Source organism: Rhinopithecus roxellana, chromosome 8 (assembly GCF_007565055.1).
Source record: "Rhinopithecus roxellana isolate Shanxi Qingling chromosome 8, ASM756505v1, whole genome shotgun sequence".
NCBI classification, from domain to species: Eukaryota; Metazoa; Chordata; class Mammalia; order Primates; family Cercopithecidae; genus Rhinopithecus; species Rhinopithecus roxellana.
The window spans coordinates 7416438-7432958 of record NC_044556.1 but is presented as its reverse complement, the minus strand read 5'-3'; the positions used below and the strand labels follow the sequence as shown (position 1 = coordinate 7432958).

Genomic DNA, 16521 nt, shown 5'->3' with positions numbered 1-16521 from the left:
CAGGTGGATGACGAGGTCAGAAGTTCGAGACCAGCCTGGCCAACATGGTGAAACCCCATCTCTACTAAAAATACAAAAAATTAGCTGGGCGTGGTGGCGCACGCCTGTAGTCCCAGCCACTGGGGAAGCTGAGACAGGAGAATCACTTGAACCCGGGAGACAGATGTTGCAGTGAGCTGAGATTGCACAGTTGTACTCCAGCCCAGGCAACAGCATGAGATTCCCTCTCAAAAAAATAAGAAATGCCACGCGGGGCTTGAGAAAAGTGGTTATCCAGGAACTCCCAGGTCATATAAGAACAAAAATCGCCCTTCCTCCCCCTGGCGTTTGCCAACTGGGCAAACCCCTTCCGAACTACTCATTTCCGAGTGTGGACAGTTGTGGCTATTTCTGCTTCCTCCTCCGGATGGCCCCTCCTCCAAGCAGCCACCCACAGGTCCCCCAGGGCAGAAGTGGAAGCCCCTCCCTGGGGACCTCGGCTGACCTTGTGCTCAGCACAGTATCTCGGCTGAGCTGCTATTTATAATCTACTTAACTCCACTGTTTAATGTTTTTTGGTAGAGATGGAGTCTCACTATGTTGCCCTGGCTTGTCTTGAACTCCTGGGCTCAAGTGATCTTCCCGCCTGGGCTTCCCAAAGAGCAGGGACTACAGGCGTGAGCCCCTGTGCCCGGCCTGTCTTCATTTTACAGGTTTCTTGAGACTAAGAACGCTGGGCAGGGTGGGGCGGGGGGCGGGGGGGGGAGAGAATATTGGCTTGTTGTCCTCTGTGCCCCCACAACACTGAGTATTCAGTAGGTGCTGCTGGAATGAATCATGAATATATGTGCTGTTGCAGCTACAGTCAGGTGCTGTGGCTCACGCCTGTAATCCCAACACTTTGGGAGGCCGAGACGGGCAGATCACCTGAGGTCAGGAGTTCGAGACCAGCCTGGCCAATATGGTGAAACCCCGTCTCTACTAAAAATACAAAAATTAGCCGGGAGTGGTGGCGGGCACCTGTAATCTCAGTTACTGGAGAGGCTGAGGCAGGAGAATCACTGGAACCTGGGAAGCGGAGCTTGCAGTGAGCAGAGATCGCGCCACTGCACTCCAGCCTGGGCAATAGAGCGAGACTCTGTCTCAAAAAAAAAAAAAAGAAAGGAAAATCAGAACCGCCCCTCACTTCTTGTGAGAAAGCAAAATTCCTCAACGGGAACACAACAACGGGAAAATGACAAATGTCTCGGTAGGGTTGTCGGAAGGCTGCCTCTGGCACTTGGGCCAATGAAGATGCTAGGCCCGGCAGCAGGCCAACCAGAGCAGCAACGGGCCGCAGACGGCGCCAGGACCAGCACGTCCTGCCAAGCCAGGGCCCGGCCAGGGAAGGAAAGACTCCGCACAGTCCCGCCCACCACTAGAAAGCCGCTCCCGACAGCCCTCGCTTTTACTATCTACAACAGGGGCTGGCCAGGCAGGGCACCAGGCGTGTGGGCGGGGACACCGGGGCTGCCTTCACATGAATGTTCACTTAAGTATCAAGGAAAAGGCAACGGGCCCCTGGCAGGACCGCTGTCCCAGGCCCCCACATCGGATTCCAGTGGGTTTCTTAGCACTGACAAACGGCAACTGTTGGGATGCAGATGTTAAACAGACACTTAACACAGGTCGTGCAGTCCACTCCTGAGAACCTCGCCCTGAGAACACTGACTTTCACCAAAAATCCCGCCAGTGGTGTTCAGTGCAGCTTTATTCTAATCACCAAAAATTGGAAACAGCCCACAGTCCTGTGACCCGCAGGCAAACGGATAAACAATCTGTGGTCCAACTGTCCAATGGATTTACAGTCACCAAAAAAATGGGGTAACTTTTGAAATCTGCAACAACATGGATTTGGCCGCCTGAAAGCCACCAGGACCAAAAGGAAATGTCCTGTTGATTCCATTCAGCCAACTTTCTGAGAATGGCACAACTACAGGTAAGGCCAGATGGGGAGCAGCCAGGAGCTCCCAGACAGGCTGAGGACATGGGCGCCGCAGGGAAGCTGGGGGTTCTGCACCTGGACGACAGTGCTGGTCAGGGCACCACCCGATGAGTTTGTCAAATTCTCATTTTGTTTGTCAAACTCTCAGTTTGTACCCTGCAAACAGTGAACTACGCCCTAGGTGAACTAAAAGAGGAAGATAAACAAATAAATGTGAGGCCAGGTGCAGTGGCTCACCCCTGTAATCCCAGCACTTTGGGAGGCCAAGGCAGGTGGATCACCTGAGGCTGGGAATTCGAGACCAGCCTGGCCAACATGGAGAAACCTCGTCTCTACTAAAAATACAAAATTAGCCGGGCGTGGTGGCTCATGCCAGTAATCCCAGCTACTCAGGAGATTGAGGCAGGAGAATCGCTTGAACCCAGGAGGTAGAGGGTGCAGTGAACAGAGATGGCACCACTGCACTCCGGCCTGGGCAACAAAAGCTGCAATCCTCTCAATGAATGAATGAATGAATGAATGAATGAATAAATAAATAAATGTAAGGCCGGGCGCGGTGGCTAATAAATAAATAAATAAATAAATAAATGTAAGGCCGGGCGCGGTGGCTCACGCCTGTAATCCCAGCACTTTGGGAGGCAGAGGCGGGCGGATCACCAGAGATCAGGAATTTGAGACCAGAATGACCAACACGGAGAAACCCTGTCTCTACTAAAAACAAAATTAGCAGGGTGTGGTGGCGCATGCCTGTAATCCCAGCTACCAGAGAGGCCAAGGCAGGAGAATCGCTTGAACCCGGGAGGCAGAGGTTTCAGTGAGCCGAGATCGCACCATTGTACTCCAGCCTGGGCAACAAGAGCGAAACTCCGTCTCAAAAAATAACATAACATAATATAACATAACATAACATAAAATAAAATAATTAATGTGAAGCCATATACTGGGACTGGTCGGACGGTGGTAAGCCACCTCAATTGATCTTCAGTCACAGAACTCCTCATTCTACTCTAGTCTAATAAAATTTTTGTAATAACGTTATAGTCAGACGCCTTCTATCACCTAAAACGGTGAGAGCCCAACAGAGAGAAGTGGAGGCTGGAAGGATTCTGGAGTTTGAACATTCGAGGGAGAAAACCGATCGGGGCGCTGAAGCGCTGCCTCCGCTTTCAGTTTTTGTCCTAGGACCTCTCCCGGCCGGAACCCGTCTCAGGCCGCCCAGGCGCACACCCAGAGCTGCCCAACCACAGAAGCCAGAGCCCCAGGGCCCGACCCCGCCAGCCCCGCGCGCGGGACGTGCGGCCGGGCTGGAAGCCGCTCTCCCTCTCCCTCCCACTCGCACGGACCCGCGGCAGTGAGCCAGCCCGGGCTCCCCAGCGCTCTCCGCGTCCTGACCCCGCCCCCAGCGAGCACGTTTCCAAAAACTGACACAAGCCGAGCGCGCGCGCGGGAGTCCCAGGGCGCGCGGGGATGCCCGGCCGGGCCCTGCGGGCGCGCCCCCCAAAACTCCCGCCCCGGACACGCTAGCCGACAGCGCCTGCTTCACTTTTCCCCGAAAAAGCGCCCTTCCCGGCCCCGGAGCGTGCTCAGAGGGTCCCAAGCGCGGACGCACGAGCCCCGCCTCCCCAGGGGCCACGCCGGGACTCGCACCCCGGGAGCCGCACGCGGGTTTCTGGAACCACCCCGGGGGGTGCCTCTGTAACATTCCACCCGGCCTGTCATCTTCCAACGGTCACCAAGATGAAGGAGACAAAATTTACTAACTCCCGGGGTGAGCCCAATCCTGCCCACTCAAGATCGGGGGACAGAAGTCCCAATTTCCAAGGGTAAAGCCTGTCCCGCCCACTAGGATTAAAAGGTGAAAGATTCCTGATTTCCCAGGGCCAGGGCAGCCCATACCCACTCAACATTACCGGGGCCAAAATTCCCCATTTCCAAAGGTCAGACCGCTCCCGCCCACTCAAGGGGACGTTATCTCCCACCTTCCCAGGGTCGGGCCCGCCGAGCCCGAGTAGGAAAAGCGTGACAAACGCCTAATTTTTAAAAAGAAAAGGAGAGGAGACAGGAAAGGGCGCCCTCAAATAGAGAAACAAGGCGGCGGAGCACACTGACAGCGCCGGGAACGAGCCGGGCGGGCGGGCTTCACGTCCAAACGCGGCCGGCACGAGCTACTCCTCCCGTTCTGCGATCGGGACAACCCGGCGGGGGCAACGGCACCGCGGCCGGGCTCGGGGGCGCCGGCTCCCGCTCCCACCCCGGGCGCGGGGGGCTCCCAGCCTAAGGGAAAGAGCCGTGGGGCCCTCGGCGGGGAAGCAACGGGGGTCCTAGCAGCGACAGTGGGGTCCAGGGGCTCCGTACCCCAGGAGGGACCGGCGCGCGCGGCTGGGGGGTTTTGGGGTGTCCCCGGGGGCGACGGAGGAGGGGAGGCCGGGAGGGACGGTGGGGAACGGCACTCACGTAGACCGGCAACGGCCACGGGTAGACGGCGGGCTCAGCCCCCACGGGCGACTTGAGTCTCAGCTCCAGCTTCTCCCCCATGTCCGCGCGCGCGGCCGCCGCACCATGCTAGGCGGGCGGTTGGGGGAGGGGCGGGGCCGCCGGTGGGCGGAGGAGGGCGGGCGGGAGGGAGGGGCGGGAGGCTGAGGGGAGGGGGCCTGGCCTCGGCCTCGGCCGCCGCCGCCGCCGCCGCGCTCCGGTCCGGCCCGGCCCCCGGCTCCCTCTTTGTAGTCACAGGCCCGGGGCCTCCAGCGCCTCCGCCATCTTGGGCCGGCGTGAGGCGAGCACAATGAGCCGGGGGCCGGGCGGAACCACTCGCCGCGCGCGCGAGGGGGGCCCCGAGCGAAGAGGCCGGCGCGTGCCCGTGGCCCAGCCGGCCGCCCCGCGCGCGCCACCCCCTCGGCGCCCCGCCTCGTGGACTCGCCCGCCCGCCCGAATCCACGCACGCACGCACATACGCACGCACGTCCTCGGTTGCCCTCAGGCGCCCCCTTCCCCCACTCGCGGCCCGACGCGGAGACCCGGGGAGACCCTATGGGCGGGCCCATCGGATGACGAGTTCGAATCCCTTCCCAGGAGGAGGACGCCGAACACCTCCCCACACACGACTTAGTAAAACCAAAAACGTAATTTCCCCCGTAAGAGTCACGGTCTAGGGCTTGCTCTAGCTCCAAGCCCAGGACTCATTCGACAACAATGCTGTTTCATTGGGTACAAAAAAAAGCCGGGCGTGGTGATTCACCCCTGTAATCCCAGCACTTTGGGAGGCCAAGGCGGGCGGATCACCTGAGGTTGGGAGTTTGAGACTAGACTGACCAACACGGAGAAACCCCCTCTCATGGCCAGGCGCCGTGGCTCACGCCAGTAATCCCAGCACTTTGTGAGGCCGAGGCGGGCAGATCACCTGAGTTCAGGAATTGGAGACCAGCCTGGCCAACATGGTAAAACCCCGTCTCTTCCAGAAATACAAAAATTAGCTGGGTGCGGTGGCGGGCACCTGTAATCCTGGATACTGGGGAGGCTGAGGCAGGAGAATCCTTTGAACCTGGGAGGCTGAGGTTGCACCGTTGCACTCCAGCCTGGGCAAGTGTGCAACACTTGCAATAGAGCAAGACTCCATCTCAAATTAATTAATTAATTAAGCTATAAACTAAGTTTCTCCCAAAGTTAGTTCAGCGTGCGCCCAAGGAGGAACAAGGACAGCATGGAGGTTAGAAGAAAGAGGGAGTCAGTAAAGATCTCTTTAACTGTCTCAGTCATAATTTTGCAAAGGCGGTTTCACAGCCAGCACCTCCCCAAGTCCCCAGGGGACACCAACCCCCTCCCTGCCCAGCCAGATTCCAGGCCTGCCCCACCCCTTCCCTGCTGGGTGACCTTGGGAGAGTCAGTTGACCTCCAATGCTTTCCTCCTCCCAACAATGGAGTCCCGCAGTCACTGCCACGGCGCCTGGTGATTCAAGCCTTTGAGTGTCAAAGTACAACAGTCCCTTGTACTCTTTTTGTTTTGTTTTGTTTTTTGAGACACTCTCGCTCTGTCGCCCAGGCTGGAGTGCAGTGGCACGATCTCAGGTCACTGCAGCCTCCGCCTCCAGGGCTCAAGCGACTCTCCTGCCTCAGCCTCCTGAGTAGTTGGGATTACAGGCGCCTGCCACCATGCCCAGCTAATTTTTGTATTTTTTGTAGAGATGCGTTTCCGCCATGTCGGCCAGGCTGGTCTCAAACTCCTGATCTCAAACACAAAAGTGATCCCCCCACCTTGGCCTCCCGAAGTGCTGGGATTACAGGCATGAGCCACTGTGCCCGGCTCACTAGTGTTCGTCAAGATCTCAATGGGGGCCCGATGCGGTGGCTCACGCCTGTAATCCCAGCACTTTGGGAAAAGGCCGAGGCGGGCGGATCACGAGGTCAGGAGACCGAGACCATCCTGGCTAACACGGTGAAACCCCGTCTCTACTAAAAATATAAAAAAATTAGCCGGGCATGGTGACGGGCACCTGTAGTCCCAGCTCCTCAGGAGGCTAAGGCAGGAGGCATGAACCCGCGAGGCGGAGCTTGCAGTGAATGGAGATCGTGCCACTGCACTCCAGCCTGGGCAACAGAGTGACACTCCATCTCAAAAAAAAAAAAGAATTTAAAGTATAATAATAATAATAATAATAATAAAAGAAAATAAAATCTGAAAATAATAAAATAAAAAATAATAAAAATAAATTATCTCTCTCTCTCTCTCTCTCTCTCAGTGGGCTTTTTCTTTCTTGTTGGAAAGATGGGGTTCCGCTATGTAGCCCAGGCTGGTCTTTTTATTGACTGATTTTTTTTTTTTTGACATAGTCTTACTCTGTCGCCCAGGCTGGAGTCACTACTCCAGGCTCCAGTCGCTACAAGCAACGCCTCTTAGGTTCTAGTAATTCTCCTGCCTCAGCCTCCCGAGTAGCTGGGATTATGGGTGCCCACTATTGTGCCCAGCTAATTTCTGTATTTTTAGTAGAGATAGGGTCTTGCTATGTTGGCCAGGCTGGTCTCGAACTCCTGATCTCAAGTTATCTTCCTGCCTCAGCCTCCCAAAAGTGCTGGAATTATAGGCATAAACCATCACGCCCAGCCACATTCTTCCTTTTTTTTTTTTTTTTTAAATGAAACTCCAGACTCCTCTTTGGTCTGCATGTATGCCTCAAATTCCAATTCTTTCTTGCCAAATAAAACATTAACTTTAGAGATTCATCTCTACATACTTATTTTGACCTATAAATTATTTTCCTTGTGGAAAAAAAAAAGAACTTTTATCTGAGGAATGCAAGTCCTTTCTAATTACCAGGCCCAGACAGCCAGGAGCAGTGACTCAGACCTGTAATCCCAGCATTTTGGAAGGCCAAGGCGGGCAGATCACTCGAGGTCAGGAGTTCAAAACCAGCCTGGCCAATATGGTGAAACCCCGTCTCTACTAAAAGTACAAAAATTAGCTGGGCGTGGTGGCAGGCACCTGTAATCCCAGTTACTCAGGAGGCTGAGGCAAGAGAATGGCTTGAACCTGGAAGGCGGAGGTTGCAGTAAGGCAGAGGTTGCGGTGAGCCGAGATTGTGCCACTGCACTCCAGCCTAGCAACAAAAGCAAGACTCCATCTCAAAAAAAAAAAAAAAAAAAAAAAAACTAGGAGAAACTCCCAATGGAGCAGACGGTGTAAACCTGTAAACCAGGAGGACCCCCAGCTCCTAGGACTCACCTCCTCTCTCTCCCTACCCACTCAGGGTGTGGATTTTAATGTGCACAGCCTCCTGGGACCTCAGCAGGGCAGTGGATCATGGGACTCAGAGTCTCCTGGGGGCCCTTGGAATCCCTTAACCCCGGAGGTCTCAACCAGGGGTGATTCTGCCCCCGGGAAACACTGGGCGATGTCTGGGAACATCTGTGGTTGTCACAGCTAGGTTGGAAGGAAGCTCCTGGCATGGAGTGGATGGATGCCAGGGATGCTGCTCTGTACCCTGCAGTGCCCAGGATAGCCCACCCCAGAGAATAATCTGGCCCTGATGTCCACAGTTCTCCAGGGGAGAGATCCTGGTCTAACATTATTCTGAGCAGTTGGTTTCTCCAGAATCCTGTGTGGGCAGGTACCGTATCCTCTGTATCCTCAAGATCACCGAGCACAGGGCATCCGGGCTAAGACACACTGGGGATGTATGGACAAATGCCTGTGCCCCTCCCATAGGCTACTGGGAGCTGGTGGAGGATGCACTGGACTCCAAGTGTGGCAACCTGTATCTCCACCCACTATTTTTTTTTTTTTTTTTGAGACGGAGGAGTCTAGCTCTGTCATGTAGGCTAAAATGCAGTGGTGTGATCTTGGCTCACTGCAACCTCTGCCTCCCGGTTTCAAATGATTTTCCTGCCTCAGCCTCCTAAGTAGCTAGGATTACAGGCATGTGCCACCACTCCCAGCTAATTTTGGTATTTTTCGTAGAGACAGGGTTTCACGACATTGGCTAGGCTAGTCTCGAACTCCTGACCTCAGGTGATCTGCCTGCCTTGGTCTCCCAAAGTGCTGGTATTACAGGCATGAGCCACTGCGCCCGGCCTCCTCCCACTTTTGTACACCTCTTTCCTGAGCCATTTCCTTTGGTCGTTCCCATAGTTCCTGTTACAGGTTTGAAACCTCCTTTGCAAAAATTATAACAGAAGGCCGGGCACGGTGGCTCACGCCTGTAATTCCAGCACTTTGGGAGGCTGAGGCAGGCGGATCACGAGGTCAGGAGTTCAAGATCAGCCTGACCAACATAGTCAAACCCCGTCTCTACTAAAAAAAATACAAAAATTAGCTAGGCATGGTGGCGCATGCCTGTAATCTCAGCTACTCGGGAGGCTGGGGCAGGAGAATCACTTGAACCTGGGAGGCAGAGGTTGTAATGAGCCGAGATTGCACCATTGCACTCCAGCCTGGGTGACAAAGGCAGAGTCTGTCTCAAAAAAAAAAAAAAAAAAAAAGAGAGATTCAGACCATCCTGGCCAACACGATGAAACCCCATCTCTCCTAAAAATACAAAAATTAGCCTGGTGTGGTGGTGGCCGCCTATAATCCCAGCTACTCAGAAGGCTGAGGCAGGAGAATCACTTGAGCCAGGGAGGTGGAGGTTGCAGTGAACAGAGATCACACCACTGCACTCCAGCCTGGGGACAGAACAAGATTCCATTAAAAAAAAAAAATTATAACAGAAAATTTTGACAGTGAAAGAGATCTGATCTAGCCAACTCCATCTTGTTCCTAACCTGCAAACTAACCTGCAAACTGTCCTTGTTCATTCCTGGGCTGAGGCCAAACTAATTTTGGGAGTAACTTAGTTTATAGTTTAACTTTGAAACAAAGACAATAACAGCTTTCCCCAAACAAACTCCTTTCTTGCCTGGGGACTGGACTGCCTTTGCAGGACTAACAGATTAGCAACGAGATTAGAAAGTATGGTTCATGGCCGGGCGCGGTGGCTCAAGCCTGTAATCCCAGCACTTTGGGAGGCCGAGATGGGTGGATCATGAGGTCAGGAGATCGAGACCATCCTGGCTAACACGGTGAAACCCCGTCTCTACTAAAAAATACAAAAATCTAGCCGGGCGAGGTGGCGGGCACCTGTAGTCCCAGGTACTCTGGAGGCTGAGGCAGGAGAATGGTGTAAACCTGGGAGGTGGAGCTTGCAGTGAGCTGAGATCCGGCCACTGCACTCCAGCCTGGGCGACAGAGCGAGACTCTGTCTCAAAAAAAAAAAAAAAAAAAAGGAAGTATGGTTCATGCCGGGTTTGGTGGTGGCTCCTAGGAAAACTGAAGCAAAAGAATCACTCAAACCCAGGAGGCGGACGTTGCAGTGAGCAGAGATCGTGCCACTGCACTCCAGCCTGGGTGACAAGAGCGAATCCGTCTCAAAAAAAAAAAAGAGAGAGAGAGAGAGCCGGGCTCAGTGGCTCACGCTTGTAATCCCAGCACTTTGGGAGGCCAAGGTGGGAGGATCACTTGAGGCCAGGAGTTCTAAATCAGCCTGGACAACATCATGAGACCCATTATCTATAAGAAATACAAAAAATGTAGCTGGGCCCCTGCTTGAGCCCAGGAGCTGAGGCTGCAGTGAGCTCAGATGGTGCCATTGCACTACAACCTGGGGAACAGAGCAAGACCCTGTCTCTAAAAAAAAAAACAATTCTGCTGAGCAGTGGAGGGAAGAAAAAAAAGAACACATGTAGGGTACAACACAGTTGCTAAATGAATGCTTCTGATGTGCCCCTTATCAACCCATCAAGCTCAATTTCCTCCATTCCCACCAGCCCTGCCAGTCTCCTCTCTGCTCCTCCATGTGACAAACTTGAGCAAGCTCTTCCATTTGTCCTGACGTCTGCTGGATCACTTTTCCCTAATCCTTCTGCTGCCTACGGCTTTGTTCTCCATTCCTGCTCCTGGCCAAAGTGGCATACAGTAGATACTCAGTATGTTGTTGAATGGATGGATGGATGAGTGGATGGATGGATGGGTGGATGGGTGGGTTGGTGGATGGGTGAGTGGATGGGTGGATGGGGATGGATGGGTGGGTGGATGTTTGTTTTTTCAACTAACCTTGTTGATGGGTGGATGGGTGAGTGGGTGGATGGGTTAGTAGGTGGGTAGATGGATGACTCGGTGGGTGGATGGGTGGATGGATGGGTGGATGGGTGGATGGGTGGATGGATGGATGGGTTACTGTATGGGTGGATAGGTGGATGGCTGGCTGGATGGGTGAGTAGATGTTTGTTTTTTTCTTTTTTTCTTTTCTTTTTTTTTTTTTTTTTTGAGACGGAGTCTCGCTCTGTTGCCCGGGCTGGAGTGCAGTGGCCAGATCTCAGCTCACTGCAAGCTCCACCTCCCGGGTTTTACGCCATTCTCTCAGCCTCCCGAGTAGCTGGGACTACAGGCGCCCGCCACCTCACCCGGCTAGATTTTTGTATTTTTTAGTAGAGACGGGGTTTCACCGTGTTAGCCAGGATGGTCTCGATCTCCCGACCTCGTGATCCGCCCGTCTCGGCCTCCCAAAGTGCTGGGATTACAGGCTTGAGCCACCGCGCCCGGCCGATGTTTGTTTTTTTCAACAAACATTGTTATGGATGGGTGGGTGGATGGATGAATGGATGATACATGGGTGGATAGATGGATGGATGGGTGGGTGGATGGATGATAGATGGGTGGATGGATGGATGGATGGGTGATAGATGGGTGGATGGATGGATGGATAGATGGGTGGGTGGATGGATGATAGATGGGTGGATGGATGGATGGATGATACATGGGTGGATGGATGGATGGATGGGTGATAGATGGGTGGATGGATGGATGGATAGATGGGTGGGTGGATGGATGATAGATGGGTGGATGGATGGATGGATGATACATGGGTGGATGGATGGATGGGTGGGTGGGTGGATGATAGATGGGTGGATAGATGGATGGATGGGTGATAGGTGGGTGGATGGATAGATGATAGATGGGTGGATGTTTGTTTTTTCAACAAAGGTTGTTGATAGGTGGATGAGTAGATGGATGGATTAGTGGATAGGTGAATAGGTGGATGGGTGAATGGATAGGTGGGTGGATGGATGGGTGTGTGGCTGTTTGTATTTTTGTTTTGTTTTGTTTATTGAATTTTTTTTTTTTTTGAGACAGAGTCTTGCTCTGTCACCCAGGCTGGAGTGCAGTGGTCGGATCTCAGCTCACTGCAAGCTCCACCTCCCAGGTTTGCGCCATTCTCCTGCCTCAGCCTCCTGAGTAGCTGGGACTACAGGTGCCCGCCACCTTGCCTGGCTAGTTTTTTGTATTTTTTTTTTTTTAGTAGAGACGGGGTTTCACCGTGTTAGCCAGGATGATCTCAATCTCCTGACCTTGTGATCCACCCATCTCGGCCTCCCAAAGTGCTGGGATTACAGGCTTGAGCCACCATGCCCGGCCTATTTAATCTTTTTTTGAGACGGAGTCTCACTCTGTTGCTAGGTTGAAGTGCAGTGGCACAATCTTGGCTCACTCCAACCTTAATTCCCGGGTTCAAGGAATTCTCCTGCCTCAGCTTCCCGAGTAGCTGGGATTACAGGCACATGCCACCATGCCCCGCTCATTTTTTTTCTTTTCTTTTTTTTTTTTTTTTTGAGATGGAGTCTTGCTCTGTTGCCCAGGCTGGAGTGCAATGGTGCAATCACGGCTCATTGCAACCTCTGTCTCCCAGGCTCAAGTGCTTCTCCTGCCTCAGCCTCCCAAGTAACTGGGATTACAGGCACATGCCACCACGCCCAGCTAATTTTTGTATCTTTAGTACACACAGGATTTCACCATGTTGCCCAGGCTGGTCTTGAGCTCTTGACCTCAGATGATGCACCCACCTCGACCTCCCAAAGTGTTGGGATTACAGGCGTGAGCCACCGCGCCTGACTATCGTGTTTTTGCTTGTTGCCATGTTTGTTTTTCTTTCAGTAAACGTTGTTGATTGCTGGGTGAATGGATGGGTTAGTGGGTGAGTGGATAGGTGGATGGGTGAATGGATAAGTAGATGGATGGATGGATGGATGGATGAGTGGGTGAATGGATGGGTTAGTGGGTGAGTGGATAGGTGGATGGGTGAATGGATAAGTAGATGGATGGATGGATGGATGGATGAGTGGGTGAATGGATGGGTTAGTGGGTGAGTGGATAGGTGGATGGGTGAATGGATAGGTGGATGGATGGATGGATGGATGGATGGATGGATGGATGGATGAGTGGGTGAATGGATGGGTTAGTGGGTGAGTGGATAGGTGGATGGGTGAATGGATAAGTAGATGGATGGATGGATGAGTGGGTGAATGGATGGGTTAGTGGGTGAGTGGATAGGTGGATGGGTGAATGGATAGGTAGATGGATGGATGGATGGATGGATTAGTGGGTGAATGGATGGGTTAGTGGGTGAGTGGATAGGTGGATGGGTGAATGGATAAGTAGATGGATGGATGGATGGATGGATGAGTGGGTGAATGGATGGGTTAGTGGGTGAGTGGATAGGTGGATGGGTGAATGGATAGGTGGATGGATTGATGGATGGATGAATGAGTCGCTGAATGGATGGGTTAGTGGGTGAGTGGATAGGTGGATGGGTGAATGGATAGGTGGATGGATGGATGGATGGATGGATGAGTGGGTGAATGGATGGGTTAGTGGGTGAGTGGATAGGTGGATGGGTGAATGGATAAGTAGATGGATGGATGGATGAGTGGGTGAATGGATGGGTTAGTGGGTGAGTGGATAGGTGGATGGGTGAATGGATAGGTGGATGGATGGATGGATGGATGGATGGATGGATGAGTGGGTGAATGGATGGGTTAGTGGGGTGAGTGGATGGGGATGGGGTGAATGGATAGGTGGATGGATGGATGGATGGATGGAGGATGGATGGAGGAGTGGTGTGAATGGATGGGTTAGTGGGTTGAGTGGATAGGTGGATGGGTGAATGGATAGGGGATGGATGGATGGATGGATGAGGGGTGGTGAATGGATGGGTTAGTGGGTGAGTGGATAGGTGGATGGGTGAATGGATAGGTGGATGGATGGGGATGGATGGATGGATGGATGGATGAGTGGGGGAATGGAGGGTTAGTGGGTGAGTGGATAGGTGGATGGGTGAATGGATAGGTGGATGGATGGATGGATGGAGGATGAGTGGGTGAATGGATGGGTTAGTGGGTGAGTGGATAGGTGGATGGGTGAATGGATAAGTAGATGGATGGATGGATGAGTGGGTGAATGGATGGAGGGTTAGTGGGTGAGTGGATAGGTGGATGGGTGAATGGAGAGGTGGATGGATGGATGGATGGATGGATGAGTGGGTGAATGGAGGGTTAGTGGGTGAGTGGATAGGTGGATGGGTGAATGGATAGTAGATGGATGGATGGATGGATGAGTGGGTGAATGGATGGGTTAGTGGGTGAGTGGATAGGTGGATGGGTGAATGGATAGGTGGATGGATGGATGGATGGATGGATGAGTGGGTGAATGGATGGGTTAGTGGGTGAGTGGATAGGTGGATGGGTGAATGGATAAGTAGATGGATGGATGGATGGATGGATGAGTTGGGTGAATGGATGGGTTAGTGGGTGAGTGGATAGGTGGATGGGTGAATGGATAAGTAGATGGATGGATGGATGAGTGGGTGAATGGATGGGTTAGTGGGTGAGTGGATAGGTGGATGGGTGAATGGATAGGTGGATGGATGGATGGATGGATGGATGGATGGATGGATGGATGAGTGGGTGAATGGATGGGTTAGTGGGTGAGTGGATAGGTGGATGGGTGAATGGATAGGTAGATGGATGGATGGATGGATGGATGAGTGGGTGAATGGATGGGTTAGTGGGTGAGTGGATAGGTGGATGGGTGAATGGATAGGTAGATGGATGGATGGATGGATGGATGGATGGATGGATGGATGGATGAGTGGGTGAATGGATGGGTTAGTGGGTGAGTGGATAGGTGGATGGGTGAATGGATAGGTGGATGGATGGATGGATGGATGAATGAGTGGGTGAATGGATGGGTTAGTGGGTGAGTGATAGGTGGATGGGTGAATGGATAGGTGATGATGTGGATGGATGGATGGCTGGATGGATGAGTGGGTGAATGGATGGGTTAGTGGGTGAGTGGATAGGTGGATGGGTGGTGAGATGGATGATGGTGGATGGATGGATGGATGGATGAGTGGGTGAATGGATGGGGTTAGTGGGTGAGTGGATAGGTGATGGGTGAATGGATAGGTGGATGGATGGATGGATGGATGGATGAGTGGGTGAATGGATGGGTTAGTGGGTGAGTGATAGGTGGATGGGTGAATGGATAAGGTAGATGGAATGGATGGATGGATGGATGAGTGGGTGAATGGATGGTTAGTGGGTGAGTGGATAGGTGGATGGGTGAATGGATAAGTAGATGGATGGATGGATGGATGGATGAGTGGGTGAATGGATGGGTTAGTGGGTGAGTGGATAGGTGGATGGGTGAATGGATAGGTGGATGGATGGATGGATGGATGGATGAGTGGGTGAATGGATGGGTTAGTGGGTGAGTGGATAGGTGGATGGGTGAATGGATAAGTAGATGGATGGATGGATGGATGGTGAGGGGCTGAATGGATGGGTTAGTGGGTGAGTGGATAGGTGGATGGGTGAATGGATAGGTGGATGGATGGATGGATGGATGGATGAGTGGGTGAATGGATGGGTTAGTGGGTGAGTGGATAGGTGGATGGGTGAATGGATAGGTAGATGGATGGATGGATGGATGGATGAGTGGGTGAATGGATGGGTTAGTGGGTGAGTGGATAGGTGGATGGGTGAATGGATAAGTGGATGGATGGATGGATGGATGGATGGATGGATGGATGGATATGAGTGGGTGAATGGATGCATGAGTGGGTTGGTGGATGGATGGATGATGGGTAAGTAGATGTATGTATGTATGAATGGATGATTTGATATGTGGCTGGGTGGATGGGGAGGTGGAAGGATGGATGAAAGGATGGATAATTTGGGGACAAGATAACAGATTCGCGCTGAAGCTGGGACTGATGACAACTGTCCCTATCTCCTGCTAGAGCTCAGGGCTCCAGCACACGATCTTTCCAGAGAGAAGATGCCCCCTCTTTGAGTCTGGCTAGCACTGCTCTCTGCTGGCCGCCCTGGAGGTTGCAGCCAGCCCAGCAACTCCCAGTGATGGAAAAACAGCGCTGTCGTCAAAACCATTCTTCCTTTTTCTTTTCTTTTCTTTTTTTTTTTTTTTTTTTTTTTTTTTTTTTTGAGACAGGAGTCTCGCTCTGTCACCCAGGCTGGAGTGCTGTGGCCGGATCTCAACTCACTGCAAGCTCCTCCTCCCGGGTTCACGCCATTCTCCTGCCTCAGCCTCCCGGGTAGCTGGAACTACAGGCGCCGCCACCTCGCCCGGCTAGTTTTTTGTAGCTTTTAGTAGAGACGGGGTTTCACCGTGTTAGCCAGGATGGTCTCGATCTCCTGACCTCGTGATCCGCCCCTCTCGGCCTCCCAAAGTGCTGGGATTACAGGCTTGAGCCACCGCGCCCGGCTTTTTTTTCTTTTCCTTTTTTTTTTTTTTTGGAGACGGAGTCTCGCTCTGTCGCCCAGGCTGGAGTGCAGGTGGCCGGATCTCAGCTCACTGCAAGCGCCGCCTCCCGGGTTTACGCCATTCTCCTGCCTCAGCCTCCCGAGTAGCTGGGACTACAGGCGCCCGCCACCTCGCCCGGCTAGTTTTTTGTATTTTTTGTAGAGACGGGGTTTCACCGTGTTAGCCAGGATGGTCTCGATCTCCTGACCTTGTGATCCGCCCGCCTCAGCCTCCCAAAGTGCTGGGATTACAAGCGTGAGCCACCGCGCCCGGCCTCCTTTTTCTTTTCTTTCTTATTTTTCTTTTTGAGATAGAGTCTCCCTCTGCCACCCAGGCTGGAGTGCAGTGGCCGGATCTCGGCTCACCGCAAGCTCCGCCTCCCAGGTTTACGCCATTCTCCTGCCTCAGCCTCCCAGGTAGCTGGGACTACAGGCGC

General features: G+C 53.0%; 1 protein-coding gene across 2 annotated transcripts in view; it reads right to left on the bottom strand.

Annotated features, from left to right (window-relative positions):
• Positions 1-4716, bottom strand: part of DOT1L (DOT1 like histone lysine methyltransferase) — a 70416-nt gene extending 65700 nt beyond the window's left edge. Inside the window, exon 1 of one of the 2 annotated variants that reach the window (XM_030935654.1) lies at positions 4418-4716. In XM_030935654.1, the coding sequence (XP_030791514.1) occupies positions 4418-4498 (81 nt within the window). In that variant the 5' untranslated portion in view covers positions 4499-4716. The remainder of the gene's footprint in view (positions 1-4417) is intronic. The other variant, XM_010374862.2, reaches the window with a different exon arrangement.
• Between the last annotated feature and the right edge of the window lie 11805 nt (positions 4717-16521).